General features: G+C 44.4%; 1 protein-coding gene across 10 annotated transcripts in view; it reads right to left on the bottom strand.

Annotated features, from left to right (window-relative positions):
• Positions 1-19599, bottom strand: part of CHEK2 (checkpoint kinase 2) — a 54150-nt gene that overhangs the window by 32916 nt on the left and 1635 nt on the right. For 2 of the 10 annotated variants that reach the window (XM_034948501.3, XM_034948502.2), the window contains exons 2-5: positions 13766-14090; positions 9791-9919; positions 4507-4631; positions 4241-4388 (exon numbers count right to left, since the gene is read on the bottom strand). In XM_034948501.3, the coding sequence (XP_034804392.1) occupies positions 4241-4388; positions 4507-4631; positions 9791-9919; positions 13766-14084 (721 nt within the window). In that variant the 5' untranslated portion in view covers positions 14085-14090. Of the gene's footprint in view, positions 1-4240; positions 4389-4506; positions 4632-9790; positions 9920-13765; positions 14091-16636; positions 17416-19599 lie in introns of all 10 variants that reach the window. The other 8 variants (XM_034948505.3, XM_063603381.1, XM_063603379.1 and 5 more) reach the window with 7 other exon arrangements.

Consider the following 19599-nt stretch of genomic DNA (forward strand, 5'->3'; position numbering starts at 1 on the left):
AAGAGGCAGGCACTTGTCTGGTGACAGACACCTGCTGGCCACCCAGGCACAAGTGTCCCTCTATGCTTGTAGCTATTCATAACGCTGCATGTTCCAGTGGCATCTGAGAATCTAGAAATTTGATTGGCTCTCATGATGTATTTCTCCTGTCAAGGTTTACTTCAAGGGCTCAAACGCCATTGTCCACACAAGTCAGGAAGGTAATGTAACAGGGTCAGGCTGTGTTGAGTTTAAGACACCATGGAGAAGTGGGGAGAGAAAACACACCTCCCATCTAAAGGAGGCAGCCTCTACTCAGTGCCTACAGATCCTCCGGTTGTGGGACTATAGACTCACTGTGGCCACATATTACAACTTCTCTAAGACATCTGGATGTTCACATTACCACTGTAAGTATCAGTAAATGCCTAATAAAATATCTATAGGCCAAATGCAGCCTGCAGAGGACCAGTCTGACCTACTTTAATAAGGGTCACCTTTAGCCTATATGACATCTTTGTTCAAATTAGAGAAAACAGAGATTTATTGTACAACATGGTGATTGTAGTTAACAACAATGTACTGTTTTTTGTTTGTTGTTTGTTTGGGTTTTTTTTTTTTTTTTTTTTGAGACGAAGTCTCGCTCTTGTCCCCCAGGCTAGAGTGCAATGGTGCAATCTTGGCTCACTGCAACCTCCACCTCCTGGATTCAAGCAATTCTCCTGCCTCAGACCCCTGAGTAGCTGGGATTACAGGCGCCTGCCACCATGCCCAGCTAATTTTTGTATTTTTAATAGAGGCGGAGTTTCACCATGTTGGCCAGGCTGGTCTCGAACTCCTGACCTCAGGTGATCTGCCAGCCTCGGCCTCCCAAAGTGCTGGGATTAAAGACGTGAGCCACCGCGCCCTGCCGTATTTTTGAAAATCAGCTGAGAGAGTAGATTTTAAGTATTTTCTCTATTAAAAAAAAAAGATAAATATGTGAGGTAATGCATGTTAGCTCAAATTAGTCATTCTACAATGTATACATATTTCAAAACATGTTGTACATGATAAATACATATAATTTTTTTGAGACACGTTCTTACTCTCTTGCCCAGGCAAGAGTGCAGTGGTGCAATCATGGCTCACTGTAGCCTCGACCTCCCAGGCTCAAGCAATCCTCCCACCTCAGACTCCCAAGTAGCTGGGACTACAGGAACACAGCAGCATGCCCAGCTAATTTTTTTATGTTTGGCAGAGATGGGGTCTCACTATGTTGCCCAAGCTGGTCTCGAATTCCTGGACTCAAGCAATCTTCCTGTCTTGGCCTCCCAAAGTGCTGAGATTACAGGCATGAGCTACCACGCCAGCCTATAATTTTTATTTATCTATTAAATAAATTTTTTAATGTTTATTTAATTTTTTAAAAAGAGGAAGAAAAGTGCCCTTTGGGTAGACCAATGAGAAGGTGGCACACAGCTTGTCAAGGAGAGGACAGACCAAATTTCAGCACCCAGTTGCCTCCTCCCCTAGGTACCCACAAACAGCAAAACCTAAAGCAGCTGCCCTGACTATAACTGTCAGATAGAAAACAAAATGGTCGCCGGGCGCGGTGGCTCACCCCTGTAATCCCAGCACTTTGGGAGGCCGAGGCGGAAGGATCACGAGGTCAGGAGATGGAGACCGTCCTGGCTAACACGGTGAAACCCCGTCTCTACTAAAAATACAAAAAATTAGCCGGGCGCAGTGGCGGGCACCTATAGTCCCAACTACTTGGGAGGCTGAGGCAGGAGAATGGCGCGAACCCAGGAGGCGGAGCTTGCAGTGGGCCGAGATCATGCCACTGCACTCCAGCCTGGGCGATAGAGCCAGACTCCGTCTGAAAAGAAAACAAAATAGTCAAAATAGAAACAGGGAAAACTAAGTTAATCATAAAATGTACTTTAGGATGCCCAACATAGACATAGTTCCAAGATACCAGACTGAAGACTGACTGCATGAAAATCCCTTAAGCATGACTTTATTTTGTTTGGTTAGATGGGGTCTCACCATGTTGCCCGAGCTGGAGGGCAGTGGCTATTTACAGGCACAACCATAGCTCACTGTAGCCTTAAAATCCTGGGCTCAAGGGATCCTCTAGCCTCACCTTTCTGAGTAGCAAGGACTACAGACTCATGCCACAGCCCCTAGAGGCATGATTTTTAAAATCCCTACCAGAATCTGGAGAAAAGTGCTTATATGAACCTTTATTTTCAAAATGTCTCGCACACACATAGACACCCTCCAAGTCATTCGACTCTCAGATAAGTTTGGGAACGTCTATGGTTTCTTTAACTAAAGAAAAATTGTATTCCTCCTGTCTAATCACGCTGAGCTACTTTTAACTCTATGGGTTGTTTTTGTCAGGTATCCTTTCTAGATATTACCCAGAAAAACAGTTGTTCATTTTAGATGTTATTTTCATAGTTTCCGAAATGGATGCTTATAAAATGCTACCTGATGAGGCTGATAAACATCTCCACTTGCGCAGGATAACCTTGTAGTATTTACAAAGGTAGAAGCTCTAAAGTGAGCCTCTTACAGAAGCACTCATAGCCTAGTACCTGGCATATAAAAAGAGCTCAATACGCCGGGCGCGGTGGCTCACGCCTGTAATCCCAGCACTTTGGAAGGCCGAGGCGGGTGGATCACGAGGTCAGGAGATCGAGACCATCCTGGCTAAAACAGTGAAACCCCGTCTCTACTAAAAATACAAAAAATTAGGTGGGCGTGCTGGCGGGCGCCTGTAGTCCCAGCTACTGGGGAGCCTGAGGCAGGAGAATGGCGTGAACCCGGGAGGCGGAGCTTGCAGTGAGCCGAGATCGCGCCACTGCACTCCAGCCTGGGCGACAGAGCAAGACTCCGTCTCAAGGAAAAAAAAAAAAAAAGGAGCTCAATAAATGTATACAGAAATAAATGAATGGAGCTGGACATGGTGGCTCCCACCTGTAATCCCAGCACTTTGGGAGGCCAAGGCAGGCAGACTGACTGCTTGAGCTCAGAAGTCTAAGACCAGTCTGGCCAACATGGTAAAACCCCGTCTCTACCAAAAATACAAAAAATTAGCCAGGCGTGATGGCATGTGTCTGTGGTCACAGCTACTCAGGAGGCTAAGGTGGGAGGATCACTTGAGCCTGGGAGGCAGAGGTTGCAGTGCCACTGAACTCCAGCCTGGGAGACAGAGTGAGACCATGTCTCAAAAAAGAAAGAAAGAAAAAAATGAATGGAAAAAATGAAGAAAGGAAAGAATGAGGTGAAGAGGAAGGAAAAATGAATTAATGGCCTGAAACAACAATTCATAGATATCTAAGACTGATGTGGTATAAACTGAATCAATCAATGAACTATAACTTATTTTAATCACCACGATAATTCAATTAACAGTATATGGGCCAGGCGGGGGCTCACGCCTGTAATCCCAGCACTTTGGGAGGCTGAAGCAGGCAGATCACGAGGTCAGGAGTTCAAGACCAGCCTGGCCAACACAGTGAAACCCCGTCTCTACTAAAAGTACAAAAAAATTAGATGGGTGTGGTGGCAGGAGCCTGTAATCCCAGCTACTTGGGAGGCTGAGGCAAGGAGAATCGCTTGAAACTGGGAGGCAGAGGTTGCGGTGAGCCGAGATTGCACCACTGCACTCCAGCCCAGGTGACAGTGCAAGACTCCGTCTAAAACAAAACAAAACAAAACAAAACAAAAAAAAACAGTATATGGCATTACATAAAACCAATTAAACCTTAAAAGCTTAAAAATCTGTCTGGATGGAACTTTTTCATAATTTTACAATGCAACTAGGACGGCAAAGTTGAATCTTGAGTGCTAACTTACTCATCTTTTTTTTTGTTTTGAGACAGAGTTTCACTCTTGTTGCCCAGGCTAGAGTGCAATGGCACGATCTTGGCTCACTGCAACCTCTGCCTCCCAGGTTCAAGCGATTCTCCTGCCTCAGCCTCCCGAATAGCTGGGATTACAGGCATGCACCACCATGCCCAGCTTATTTTGTATTTTTAGTAGAGACAGGGTTTCTCCATGTGGGTCAGGCTGGTCTCGAACTCCTGACCTCAGGTGATCCATCCGCCTCAGCCTCCCAAAGTGCTGGGATTACAGGTGTGAGCCACCACGCCCAGCAACCTACTCATCTTTACTCACTTAAACCATATTCTGTAAGGACAGGACAAATTTTCCTCCTATGAGAGAGTGGAAAAAAAAAATTCCAGTAACCATAAGATAATAATATTACCTTTATTTCTGCTTAGTGACAGTGCAATTTCAGAATTGTTATTCAAAGGACGGCGTTTTCCTTTCCCTACAAGCTCTGTATTTACAAAGGTTCCATTGCCACTGTGATCTTCTATGTATGCAATGTAAGAGTTTTTAGGACCCACTTCCTAAAATAGAGAATATTTTGTTTCAAACTTTGAACAGCAGAGATTTATAGTGGGAAAATATCTAAAAACAATGACCAGATTACCAGCTCTCCTAGATACATGGGTATTCGTTACCTACCCTGAAAATCCGAAAGTGTTTCTTGCTGTATGTTCGGTATTTATCTGTTCTTTTCAGCAGTGGTTCATCAAAGCAATATTCACAGCTTTTGTCCCTCCCAAACCAGTAGTTGTCATTCACACATTCTGTAATATAAAAGCATGCATCAGAGGGCTGTTGAATTTCATGTATCAAACGTTTAAAAATTGCTCATAAATGCTAATTGTAGGAAAATAGCCTAAGAAGGCAATCAGAATTATCAATCTGCTTATCAAGATTTTATAAGATTAAAAATTAGGAGAGAAAAAACAACATTACCAATGAGTTTAACAAATGGCAGTTTATCTATAACCACATGGCCAGGCACAGTGGCTCACACCTGTAATCTCAGCCCTTTGGGAGGCTAAGGCAGGAGGATCACTTGACCCCAGGAGCTCATGACCAGCCTGGGCAACATAGGGGGCACCCATCTCTACCAAGAATTTAAAAATTAGTCTGGGCAACATGGTGAAACCCTATCTCTACAAAAAATAAAAAATCAGCAGGGTGTGGTGGTGGGTCCCTGTGGTCTCACTCAGCTACTCAGGAGGCTGAGGTGGGAGGATCGCTTGAGCCCAGGAGGTCGAGGCTGCAGTGAGCTGAGACTGCGCCACTGCACACTAGCCTGGGCGACAGAGTGAGACCCAGTTTCAAAAAAAAAAAAAAATGGCCAGGTGAGGTGGCTCATGCCTGTAATCCCAGCACTTTGGGAGGCTGAGACGAATGGATCACGAGGTCAGGAGTTCAAGACCAGCCTGGCCAAGATGGTGAAACCCTGTCTCTACTTAAAAATACAAAAATTAGCTGGGCGTGGTGGCGGGTGCCTGTAATCCCAGTTACTCGGGAAGCTGAGGCAGAGAATTGCTTGAACCTGGGAGGTGGAGGATGCAGTGAGCCAAGATTACGCCACTGCACTCCAGCCTGGACGACAAAGCAAGACTCTGTCTGAAAAAAAACAAAAAACAATTAACCAGATGCGGTGGTGCATGCCTGTAGTCCAGCTACTCAGGAGGCTGAAGCAGGAGGATCACTTGAGCAAGATAAGCTGATGCTACAATGGGCTGTGATCCTGCCACTGTACTCCAACCTGGGCAACAGAGCAAGACCCTGTCTCAAAAAAATAAATAAACAAATATTTAATATATATTATATATTTATTTTATATTTATTATATATAATATATAATTTGTATTTATTATACATGTTATATAAATTTATTTTATAAGTTGCCTTAAATATAATTATATATTTATACACAATATAACATATATTATATATTTATAATATAGTAATTATATCTAAATATATAATAAATAATATATAATATATATTATAATCTATTAATATATTATATGTATTTATATACACAAACACACACATACACATACATATATATAAAACCGTGAAATAACAAAGAGTCATTAAAAGTTCTCGAGTAATTTTTAATGACTTGGAAAATTACTTGCAATACAGTAATTTCCTGCTTATTACCTTCCTGAGGTTTTCCATGACACTTAGCATAAAATCTGCACTCTTCCTCATGGCCTACTAGATGCTCAGGGTCTGGCGCCTGCCACCATTCCAGCCCCACCTCATACCCCTCTCCCCTTGCTCATGACACCCAGCACCACTGGCCTCCTTTCACTGCCCCCAAGAATGCTGGGTTCAATCTGCCTTGTGGTCTTAGCACTTCTTCCCCAACTACACAAATGGCTCATTCCACCTTGCCTTTTGTATAACAGATACTATCTACACAACACTATCTGCCTTTTGGACTCTACTATCATCTCCCACTCAGCTTTCTTTCTTTGAGATGGAGTCTCGCTCTGTCGCCCAGGCTGGAGTGCAGTGGCGCGATCTCAGCTCACTGCAACCTCCACCTCCCAGGTTCAAGCAATTCTCCTGCCTCAGCCTCCCGAGTGGCTGGGACTACAGGCACGTGCCACCATGCCCAGCTAATTTTTTGTAATTTTAGTAGAGACGGGGTTTCGCCATGTTAGCCAGGATGGTCTCGATCTCCTGAACTTGTGATCCGCCTGCCTCGGCCTCCCAAAGTGCTGGGATAACAGGCATGCGCCACCACGCCCGGCCTCCCGCTCAGCTTGTTATATAAACATTACTCACCTGTTATCATAATGTTATCCTGTTTTATTTCTTTTTGGGTATGGGCCACGGCTGGAAATTACCTTGCTTATTTGTATATTTTCTCCCCACCTCCCTGCATTAGAACATAACCTCCAGGAGGGCAGCTGGAGACCTCTTGTTTAACAGTACAACTCCAGCACTTGGGATATTGCACATGGCAGGTAATTAAATGTTCATTGCAAGGCAGACTAGGGAAAATACTAGCAACTCCTATCAGGAAAAGGAATAATTTCCCTAATAAATGTTAGGTTCCTATAAATCAATGAAAATGCTAAACAGTCCAGTAGAAAAATAGGTAAAGGATATGAAAAGATAATTTACAAGAAACAGAAATACAGCTGGCTCAAACATATGAAAGGTGGCCAAGCTAACCCAATATAAGAAAATTCAGAAATCAAAAACACATTAAGATTTCATGTTTTACCTATTAGATTGGCAAAAATCCAAAAGTTTCATATCACCCTGTGCTGGCAAGAGGTATGAAAAAGCAGGTACTCTCATACATTGCCATTGGGAATATAATTTATACACACATTGTCTATAATTGTCTAGGGAGGACAATTTAGCAAGATCTATCAAAATTACATATGAGCTTGGCACGATGGCTCACGCCTGTAATCCCAGTACTTTGGGAGGCCAAGGAAGGAGGATCACTTGAGCCTGAAGGTCGAGGCTGCACTAAGCTGTGGTTGCACCACTCACTCCAGAGTGAGAGTGAGACCCTATCTCTAGAAAGAAAAAGAAAATTAACAAATCCAAATTTAGTTAGTTAAAAAGATCAACAAGTTGGCAAACCTTAGACAGACTGAACAAGAAAAAAAGAGACAAGACTCAAATTACTAAAATTAGAATGAGAGAGATAATTACTACTGATCTGACAGAAATAAAAATGATTTAAAAAGAATAATTGAACAATTGTGTGACAGTATTAGATGACATAGGTGAAATGGACAAACTCCTAAAAAGATACAAACTACCAAAACTAACACAAGAAGAAACAGAAAATCTGAATATACCCATAAGAAGTGAAAAGACTGAATGATAATCCTAGCACATTGGGAGGCCAAGGCAGGCGGATTGCTTGACTTCAGGAGATTGAGACCAGCCTGTGCAACATGGCAAAATCCCGTCTCTACTAAAAATGAAAAAAAAAAAAATTTAGCCAGGTGTGGTGGCGCGCCCCTGTAGTCCCAGCTACTCTGGAGGCTGAGGCACAAGAATCATTTGAACCTGTGAGGCAGAGGCTGCAGTGAGCCAATATTGTGCCACTGCACTCCAGCCTGGGTGACAGAGAGAGAGACTCTGTCTCCAAAAAAACAAAACAAAAAAAAAGACTGAATGAGTAATCAAAATATCCCTACAAAGAAAAGTGCAGTCCCAGATTGCCTCACTTTAGCTTGAGCAACATAGGGACACCCCATCTCTATCAAAATAAAAAAATTAGCCACACATGGTGGCACATGCCTGAGGTCCCAGCTACTCAGGAGGCTGAGGTAGGAGTTGGGCCTGGGAGGTCAAGCCTGCAGTGAAACGTGATAGTGGGTAACACTCCAGCGTGGGTAACAGAGTGAGACCCTGTCTCAAAAAAAAAGAAAAAAGAAACACATGGCTGGCTTCATTTTAAATTCTATCAAATATGTAAAGAACTAATACCAATTATTCTCAAACTTTTCGAAGAAATTCGGAACGGAACACTGTCAACTCATCTATGAGGCCAGCATACCAAAACCAGACAGAGACATCACAGTAAAACCACAAACCAATATCCCTTGTGAATATAGATATAAAAATCCTCAACAAAACAGTAGCAAACTAAATACAGCAACACATAAAAAAGATTACAAATGACCAAACAAGAATTAACCCAGGACGCCAGGCGCGGTGGCTCACATCTGTAATCCCAGCACTTTGGGAGGCCGAGGCGGGCGATCACGAGGTCAGGAGATCGAGACCATCCTGGCTAACACGGTGAAACCCCATCTCTACTAAAAATACAAAAAATTAGCCGGGCGAGGTGGCGGGCGCCTGTAGTCCCAGCTACTCGGGAGGCTGAGGCAAGAGAATGGCGTGAACCCCAGGGGGCAGACCCTGCAGTGAGCCGAGATCACGCCACTGCACTCCAGCCTGGGCGACAGCGAGACTCCATCTCAAAAAAAAAAAAAAAAAAAAAGAATTAAGCCAGGAAAGCTTGGTTGGTTTAACATCTGAAAACCAATTAATATAATACACGATAACAATTGAATATAGGAAAATAGACACAGAAAAAAATTTTGGCAAAATGCAACACCCTTTTATAACAAAAAATACTCAGAAAACTAGGAATAGGAGTAAACTCCTTCAACCTAAGAAAGAGCTTTTATTTTATTTATTATCTATTTATTTTTAATTTAGAGGCAAAGTCTTGCTCTGTGGCCTGCAATCATAGCTTGCTGCAGTCTCCAACTCGTGGCCTCAAGCACTTCTCCTGCCATAGGCTCCCAAAGCACTGAGATTATAGGGTGAAAGAGTCAGAGCAACCAGCCAGAAAGCATTTTTTTTTTCTTTTGAGTCAGAGTCTCACTCTATCACCAAGTAGCTGGAACTACAGGCTCCTGCCACCACGCCCGGCTAATTTTGTTTTTGTATTTTTAGTAGAGACGGGGTTTCACCATGTTGGCCAGGATGGTCTCGATCTCCTGACCTTGTGATCCGCCCACCTCAGCCTCCCAAAGTGCTTGGATTACAGGCATGAGCCACTGCACCCACCCCAGAAAGAACTTTTATGAAACATCCACAGCTTAGTCTTCAGATATCAGAGGAGAGAGGAGGAGAGAAGAGGAGAGAAAAGAGGAAAGAAAAGAGGAGAGGAGAGGAGGGGAGGGGAGGAGAGGAGAGGAGGGGAGGGGAGGGGAGGAGAGGAGGGGAGGGGAGGGGAGGAGAGGAGAGGAGGGAACGGGAGGGGAGGGGAGGAGGGGAGAGAAGAGGAGAGGAGAAGAGAGCGGAAGGGAAAGGAAAGGAAAGCGGAAGGGAAAGGAAAGCGGAAGGGAAAGGAAAGGAAAGGAAAAAAGAAAGGGGAAAGGGGAAAGGAAAAGGAAAAGGGAAAGAGAAAGGGAAAGGGAAAGACCCACAGCTAACATCATACTTAGACTGCAAACTGGCCGGGGATGGTGCCTCACACCTCTTATCCCAGCACTTTGGGAGGCTGAGGCAGGAGGATCAGATGACAGCAGGAGTTCAAGATCAGATTGGGTAACATGGCCAGACTCTGTCTCTACAAAAAATAAAAATAAAAAAGTTAGGCCAGCCACGGTGGCTCATGCCTGTAATCCCAGCACTTTGGGAGGCCGAGGCGGGTGGATCACCCAAGGGCAGGAGTTCGAGACCAGCCTGGCCAACATGGTGAAACCCCATCTCTACTAAAAATACAAAAATTAGCCAGGCATGGTGGCATAAGCATGTAATCCCAGCTACTTGGGAGGCTGAGGCAGGAGAATCGCTTGAAACCGGGAGGAGGAGGTTGCGGTGAGCCGAGATCATGACATTGCAATCCAGCCTAGTGACAGAGCAAGACTCCGTCTCAATAAATAAATAAATAAAACTTAAAATGAATAAAGGACCTTAATTAAACATAAGAGCTAAAACTAGGCCAGGCACTGTGGCTTATGCCTGTAATCCTAACACTTTGGGAAGCCAAGATGGATGTATCGCTTGAGCTCAGGAGTTTGAGACCAGACTGCAACATGATGAAACCCCATCTCCACCAAGAATACAAAAAGTTAGCTGGGAGTGGTGGTGCACATCTGTGGTCCCAGCTACTCAGGAGGCTGAAGTGGGAGAATTGCTTGAGCCTGGGAGGCAGAGGCTGAAGTGAGCTGAGATTGTGCCACTGCACTCCAGCCTGGATGACAGAGTGAGATCCTGTCTCAAAATAAACAAACAAACAAACAAAAATTTAAAAAAAGGAATTAAAACTGTAAAATTTTAAAAGAAAACATAGGTATAAATAATTAACAAATAATAATAATAAACAGCCTCAGCCAGACGTGGTGGCTCGCGCCTGTAATCCCACCACTTTGGGAGGCCAAGGCAGGCAGATCACCTGAGGTCAGGAGTTTGAAACCAGCCTGGCCAACATGATGATACCCCGTCCCTACTAAAAAATACAGAACTTTCCGGACACGGTGGTGGGCACCTGTAATCCCAGCTACTCAGGTGGCTGAGGCAGGAGAATGGCTTCAACCCAGGAAATTGAGGTTGCAGTGAGCCAAGATCATACCACTGCACTCCAGCCTGGGTGACAGAGTGAGACTCCGTCTCAAATAATAATAATAATAATGATAAACAGTCTCTATTTATTCAGCACCTACTTTATGCTGGTCATCCTATCAGGATCTTTGTTTACTTGTCTTTTTTTGTTTTTCCTTTTTGTGGAGAATGGGGTCTCGCTATATTGCCCAGCAGGTCTCAAACTCCTGGGTTCAAGCTATCCTCCCACCTCTGCTGCTCTAAGAGCTGGGATTACAGTTGAGAGCCCCTGCACCCAGCCTCTTTGTTTTCTTACTTTTAAAGGTGATGTATCCCATTTAGCCCTTTCTCACCATTTCTATTTCTCACTCATCTAAACCTATAGGCCTATCTGAAAAAATATATTGTATTTTATTTATTTGTTTATTTTTTGGAGACGGAATCTCGCTCTGTCACCCAGGCGGGACTGCAGTAGCGCAATCTCAGCTCACTGCAACCTCCACCTCCCAAGTTCCAGCAATTCTCCTGTCTCAGCCTCCTGTGTGGGTGGGATTACAGATGCCTGCCACAACGCCCCGCAAATTTTTTTTTCTTTTTTTTTTGAGATGGAGTTTCGCTCTTGTTGCCCAGGCTGGAGTGCAATGGCGCGATCTCGGTTCACTGCAACCTCTGCCTCCCAGGTTCAACCGATTCTCCTGCCTCAGCCTCCTGAGTAGCTGGGATTACAGGAGCCCGCCACCATGCCCAGCTAATTTTGTATGTTTAGTAGAGACAGGGTTTCTCCATGTTGGTTAGGCTGGTCTCGAACTCCCGATCTCAGGTGATCCGCCCATCTCGGCCTCCCAAAGTGCTGGGATTACAGGCATGAGCCACCACGCCTGGCCTAATTTTTGTATTTTTAACAGAGACAGGGTTTCCCCATGTTGGCCAGGATGGCCTCAAACTCCTGACCTCAGGTGATCCACCTGCCTTGGTCTCTCAACGTGCTGGGATTACAGGCATGAGCCACAATGCCCGGTCTGAAAAATATATTTTAAATCAGTTAAAAATAGCTTCGAGTGTCTACTTATAAATTTAAAGTTGTATATGTGGAATGCAGGTATATTGTTCCTCCATTTTTTATAGTTTTTTCAAGATATCAAAGTTAGACATGAAATAAAACAAGGATGGTGAGTGACAAAACACAAAATGATACATCAGTCCTTCATTTCTTTATATTAACATATTCTATCCTGTTAATGCCAAGTTCAAATTTGTTTATTAAAGAGGTCATTGTAATGTAAGCTAAAGGAAAAAAAAACACTATTTTTTTTGGCTGGAGTGCAGTGGTGCAATCCTGGCTCATTGCAACCTCTGCCTCCCAGGTTCAAGCAATTCTCATGTCTCATCCTCCTGATTAGCTGGGATTGCAGGCATGCGCCACCACACCTGGCTAATTTTTGTATTTTCAGGAGAGACAGAGTTTTGCCATGTTGCCCAAGCTGGTTTCGAACTCCTGGCCTCAAGTGATCCTCCCGCTTTGGCCTCCCAAAGTGCTGGGATTACAGGCGTGAGCCACCATGCCTGGCAATGTTAAAATACACACATGCGTATTTTAAACATATGCAGAGCAAAACTTACTATTGGAACCAGGAGGTGTCAGAAAGGGTCAACATGTTTAAATCACAAGGTTGGCTATTTTGAGACAAAAACAAGTAACAAGTAGTCAACAAATGGCCATCTCTATTCTGAACAGCTCTGATTCTCTGAAGCTGTGGCAAACCACAGCAGAGGTTAACTAGTGAAGCTTTTGTGATTAGGGGATAATGTTTGCAAGTTTGAGTGAATCTGCATTTTTCTAGGAAGAGGGTCCAAAGCTACCTTCAGATCTTTGGATGGACAGCACATTGTAAATTATTATTTGTTGAAATAATAAATGAACAGAATCCACAGCAGGTAACAGCCAGGGCAACACCCAATACTGCCTCTTTGGTTTTACCTTTTATCACATTCAAACTCCAGAATTATTCTAAGAGTGGCTCAAGCATTCTGCTGCAACTAACTAAGGCAGGAAAATAGGGTCTGAAGGCAGGGAATCTATGGCCAATTCACGCAAACTTCCTGGAATAGATGGGCACGGTTGCTCATGCCTGTAATCCCAACACTTTGGGAGGCCGAAGCAGGAGGATCACTTGAGGCCAGGAGTTCGAGACCAGCCTGGCCAACGTGGTGAAACCCCCGTCTCTACTAAAAATACAAAAATTAGCCAGGTGTGGTGGTGTGTGTCTGTAATCCCAGCTACTCAGGAATCTGAGACAGGAGAATCGCTTGAACCCAGGAGTCAGAGGCTGCAGTGAGCCGAGCCGAGATGGCGTCACTGCACTTGTCTGTGCGACAGAGCAAGACTCCGTTGCCAAAAAAAAAAAAAAAAAATTCCTGAAACTAAACAAAAAGGAGGAATTTGCACTCTGGCCTATGATCCGTCCATTCTAGGACCTTCATTTGCATAAGGCACCAATCCACACCAGTCTTGGAATGGCCGAGCTCCAATTCACTTTGGCCTCTAATGGGCTGTGAGCCAGCGCTTCATTTACATAGGATGTAAACAGTGGGAGACCTCTAGAGGGTACTTGAACCCCAGAAGACTTTGCTACAAGGGCTCTGCAGCCACTTGCTCAGGCCTGCTCCCATCCTGTGACATGTACTTTAGCTTCTATTGCCTTCCACTTCAATAAATCTATGCTTTCATTGCTTGTTCATGCATGATGTTCAATTATTTGTTCAACGTGCCAAAAACTTGGACAACTCCAATCAGAACCTTCCACCTAGTAATACAACTTTCTGTAAGTGTTTTTCTGAACAAAACGTGATACTATACAACAAAGGGTCTTACCAAGATTGGCAAATCCATCCTGAAGGGCCCATAATCGAGCCCAGGGGGCAGGGGTAGGCTCCTCAGGTTCTTGGTCCTCAGGTTCTTGGTCCTCAGGAATAGAATAGAGTTCCTGAGTGGACACTGTCTCTAAGGAGCTCAGTGTCCCAGAGCTGGAGTGAGAAGACTGGCTGGAGTTTGGCATCGTGCTGGTAGAGGAGCTGGATATGCCCTGGGACTGTGAGGAGGAGCCTTGGGACTGGGTAACGCTGCCATGGGGCTGTGAACAGGCACTGCTGCCATGAGACTGCTGAGCCTCAACATCCGACTCCCGAGACATCACGACCTCAAAAAGAAAGTGTCCAACAACAAAGGTGAGTTTCAAGGCACAAGACTTAAAATTAAAAAGTAAATGATGGGCCTATTACAACAGCAAAAGAAAAGAAAAAAGAAAAGAAAAGAAAAAACAGGGCAAACATGCTCTCCAAAAATTAAAAGTCCTAACAGCCCAGACCTATAGTTCTTCTGGGCTGAGCTTTTCACCAGATCATTGTCACCAGATCAGTTTTTTGTCTGACAGCCATAAACTACAGGGAAAAACAAATTATCTGAAGGTTACAAATAAGTAAAAAGCAATAAAATTGAGCTGGGGGGCTCATAAAAGCTTACATTTGTCCAATTCTTTTAAATTAAGACTGAAACCAAAAATGTACTGATACAATCAACACTACATTTAAATTTCATATATACAGGGGGCCAGGCGCGGGGGCTCACGCCTGTAGTCCCGCACTTTGGGAGGCCAAGACGGGCAGATCATGAGGTCAGGAGTTCAAGACCAGCCTGGCCAACATAGTGAAACTCCGTCTCTACTAAAAATACAAAAAATTAGCCAGGCGTGGTGGCGGGCACCTGTAATCCCAGCTACTCGGGAGGCTGAGGCAGGAGAATCGCTTGAGCCCGGGAGGCAGAGGTTGCAGTGAACCAAGATTGCACCACTGCACTCCAGCCTGGGCAACAGTGCAAGACTCCGTTTCAAAAAAAAAAAACTCATATATACAGTCCTCAATTTAACAATGCTTCTATTTAACAATGTTTAGACTTTCTGTGAAAGCAATCAGTAGAAACTTACTTCTCCAAGTCCTCACATAACCATTCTGGTTTTCACCTTCAGTACAGTATTCAAGTAATTACATGAGATATTTAACACCTTATTATAAAATAGGCCAGGTGGCCTGGTGCAGTGGCTCACACCTATAATCCCAGAACTCTGGGGGGTCAAGGCAGGTAGATCACCTGAGATCAGGAGTTCAAGACCAGCCTGGCCAACACAGTCAAACCCCGTGTCCACTAAAAATACAAAAATTAGCCGGATGTGGTGGCAGGCGCCTGTAGTTCCAGTTACTCAGGAGGCTGAAGCAGGAGAATTGCTTGAGCCCAGGAGGCAGAGGTTGCACTGAGCTGAGATCGCGCCACTGCACTCCAGCCTGGGTGACAGGAGTGAAACCCTGTCTCAAAAAAATTAATTAATTAATTAATTAAAATTTTAAAATAAAATAAAATAGGCCAGGTGCAGTGACTCACAACTGTAAACCCAATATTTCGGGTGGTGGAGGTAGGAGGATTGCTTGAGGGCAGGTGTTTGAGACCCCACCTCTACAAAAAATAATAACAATAATCTTTGTGTTAGATAATTTTGCCCAACTGTACCCTGACATAAGTGTTCTGAGCATGTTTAAAGGAGGCTAGGCTAAACTATGATGTTTGGTATCTTAGGTGTATTAAATGTAATTTCAATTTAACAATATTTTCAACTTAGAATGGTTTTATTTAGACGTAATGCCATTGAAAGTTGAGGAGCATCTGTGTACTTTGGAAAGAAAAAGAAGACAAAGAATCAGGTGGCTTGATATAAAAGTCAAAAAGAAATTGTACAATAACCTGCTGCATTACTCCAAAGGGTCCATTTACATAAAATGTCACTGGTACCCCTTTTCCCCCAGGCTTGCGCCTAAAGGGAAACACACCTGTTCGTTCAATCTATATTCCCTGACACCTAAGGACCCAGTGACTTAATGAGGCAGAACACAAAGGAAGACAGCTCTTAACAACTCCACCTATCCCTTTGTGATGCTAAATAACTATAGGGCTTATCTTTTCAGCATCCTAAATGGCCTTCCAGCCTTGATGTAATCTTGCAGGAACCATTCTTTTATAAACTGGAGACCGTAACAGAGGCTTCCACCCTTGTCTTAGAATTAACCTGATAGACAGTTAGACTGTCATAACAGGCTGGGTGCAGTGGCTCATACCTGTAATCCCAGCACTTTGGGAGGCCAAGGCAAGAGGACCACTTGAGGCCACGAGTTCAATACCAGCCTGGCCAACATAGTGGGACCCCCCCCCCCCCGCCCCGTACAAAAAATAAGAAAATTAGACATGATGGCATGCAGCTGTGGGCTCAGCTACTCAGGAAAGTGAGGTGGGAGGATCACTTGAGCCCAGGAGTTGAAGGCTGCAGTGAGCTACGATCATACCACTTACATACCAGCCTGGGTGGCAGAGTGAGACCCTATCTCCAAAGAACAGAAAACAAACCAAGACTCTGATAACAGAACCACCAGTAAAATCAAAGTAACATCCACTGCTGACCTAATCGGATTAACAAAAAAAATGGAGGGAGAGGAGGGCATTCTCTTCCTCCCCAAACTCAGGCTACTACTCTAGGAGAACATAGGAAACAACACTATAGTAGTCCCCACCATCAGAGGGGGATAAGATCCAAGACCCCCCAGTGGATGCCTGAAACCTCACATAGTACAGAACCCTATATAAATTATGCACAACTTTCTTTTTCCTTCTTCACAATTTCACAAATAGAAGATTAGTTCTTACCATAGACGTTAGCAGCCTCAGCATACAAATTTTTTTATTTCCATATTAAATTGAGATCTTTCACCTTTTCAGTAAAAGGAAACACTTTACAGCTTCTCTGTGCAATATCCAAATTGCCAGCATCTTTTGCTTTGGGGCCACTATTAAATATAAGGGTGACATGAACACAAGCACTGCAAAACCACGTAATTTAAGACTTATGAATTGATTATTTATTTATTTTTTTTTTTTTGAAACGGAGTCTCAGTCACCCAGGCTGGAGTGCAGTGGCACAATTTCGGCTCATTGCAACCTCCACCTCCTGGGTTCAAGCAATTCTCCTGCCTCAGCCTTCCAAGTAGTTGGGATTACAGGCGCACACCACCATGCCCGGCTAATTTGTATATTTTTTTTAGTAGAGACAGGGTTTTCACCGTATTGGCCAGCCTGGTCTCAAACTCCTGACCTCAGGTGATCCTCAGGTCCACCTCAGCCTCCCAAACTGCTAGGATTACAGGCCTGAGCCACCATGCCCAGCCATGAATTGACTATTTCTTACGAATTTTCCACTTAATAGTTTCAGATCGCAGCTGACCATTGGTAAGTGAAACTACTACCGCTGATAAGGAGGGACTAAGATACCCACACTGATTGTATTTACACAGCTTTCAAGATACAAAGGTTCTGCCAGGTGTGGTGGTTCATGTCTGTAATCCCAGCACTCTGGGAGGCCAACGCAGGTAGATTGCTTGAGCCCAGGAATTCGAGACCAGCCTGGGCACCATGGTGAAATCCAGTATCTACAGAAAATACAAAAAATTAGCAGGGCATGGTGGTGTGCACCTGTAGTCCCAGCTACTTGGGAGGCTGAGGTGGGAGGATCACTTGAGTCCAGTAGGTTGAGGCTGCAGTGAGCCGTGATCCAGCCTGCACTCCAGCCTGGGTGACAGAGCGAGACCCTGTCTCAAGGAAAATAAAAAAGATACAAAGGTTCTGATGAGTTTTCTTTAAAACATACCAGGAAGGCAATGCCAAAACTGAGTATGCCACACCAGGGACTGCTGGTCTAATACTACATGAGCCAGGCTGAGTCTTCCCCACAGCTTTTTAAGCAAGACAGGACAACTGGAGAAAATGTGTCAACAAGTTACTATGAGAGATTAGAGGCAAGCGGATCTGGAGTCAGACACTTGAGTGAAACTGTGCATGACTTTAGGTAGATCACAACTTCTCTAAACCTGTTTTCTCATCTGAAAATAAGTAGACAGACCATGAGGATTAAGTGAAGTGACGCATGTAATACTCCCCCCACCCACCCATGCTTGCTATCTGGGAGCTATTGCTATTGGAAAGCCATGCAGAGAAGTGAGTGAAAAACCAAAGTGAGGGCAGCAAAACTCCAGGACTGTAGACAGAAATCCAGTCCCAAAACCTATAAAACTACTAGAAGAAAACACTGGGGAAGTGCTCCAGGACACTCATCTTGGGCACAGGTTTTTTGGGCACAGGGTTTTTACGTAAGACCTCAAAAGCACAGGCAACTAAAGCAAAAACAGACAACTGGGATTTCATCAAGCTAAAAAGCTTCTGCACAGCCAAGGAAACAATCAACAAAGTGAAGAGACAACCCACAGAATGGGAAAAAACATTTCCAAACTAGCCATCTGACAAGGGATGAATAACCAGAATATATAAGGAGATGAAACTCAACTGCAGAAAGACAAATAATCCAATTTAAGAAATGGGCAAGCCAGGCACGGTGCCTCACATCTGTAATCCCAGCACTTTCGGAGGCCAAGGTGGGTGGATCATCTGAGGTCAGGAGTTCAAGACCAGCCTGGTCAACATGGCAAAACCACATCTCTACTAAAAATACAAAAAATTAGCTGGGCATGGTGGCCCGTGCCTGTAATCCCAGCTACTTGGTAGGCTGAGATACGAGAATCACTTGAACTCAGGAGACGGAGATGGAGGTTGCAGTGAGCCGAGATCGCACCACTGCACTCGAGGCTAGGTGACAGAGTGAGATTCTGTCTCAAAAAAAAGAAATGGGCAAAAGATCCGAAAAGACATTTCTCGAAAGAAGACATACAAATGGCCAACAGGTATATTAAAAAAATGCTCAATATCACTGATCACTGGAGAAATATAAATCAAAACTACAGTGAGGCCCGGGCGCAGTGGCTCATGCCTGTAATCCCAGCACTTTGGGAGGTGGAGGCGGGCAGATCACTTGGGGTCAGGAGTTTGAGACCAGCCTGGCCAACATGGTGAAACCCTGTCTCCACTAAAAATATGAAAATTAGCTGGGCATGGTGGCAGGCGTCTATAATCCCAGCTACTTGGGAGGCTGAGGCAGGAGAATCTCTTGAACCCGGGAGGCAGAGGAGGCAGTGAGCCAAAATCGCGCCACTGCATTCCAGCCTGGGAGACAGAGTAAGACTCTGTCTCAAACAAACAAACAAACAAAAAAACCCACAATGAGATACCATCTCACCCAAGTTAAAATGGTTTGTATAAAAGACAGGCAAAACAGATGCTGGAAAGAATGTGGAGAAAGGGGAACTGTATAGAGTGCTCTTGACATAAGTAATTTTATCTTAGAAAAAGGCTCTATCTTATATTTTAAAAGGCATTATGCCAACAGGGACCAGATGTTTGTCTAATTAATAAAGACTGTACTGGCCATGCACAGTGGCTCACGCCTGTAATCTCAGCACTTTGGGAGGCCAAGGCGGGCGGATCACAAGGTCAGGAGATGGAGACCATCCTGGTCAACATGGTGAAACCCCAACTCTACTAAAAATACAAAACTTAGCTAGGCATGGTGGCGCGTGCCTGTAGTCCCAGCTACTCGGGAGGCTGAGGCAGGCGAATCGCTTGAACCAGGGAGTCGCAGGTTGCAGTGAGCCGAGATCGCACCACTGCACTCCAGCCTGGTGACAAAGCGAGACTCTGTCTCAAAAAAAAGACTGTACTAAACC

This window comes from Pan paniscus, chromosome 23 (assembly GCF_029289425.2).
Source record: "Pan paniscus chromosome 23, NHGRI_mPanPan1-v2.0_pri, whole genome shotgun sequence".
In the NCBI taxonomy this organism is placed as follows: domain Eukaryota; kingdom Metazoa; phylum Chordata; class Mammalia; order Primates; family Hominidae; genus Pan; species Pan paniscus.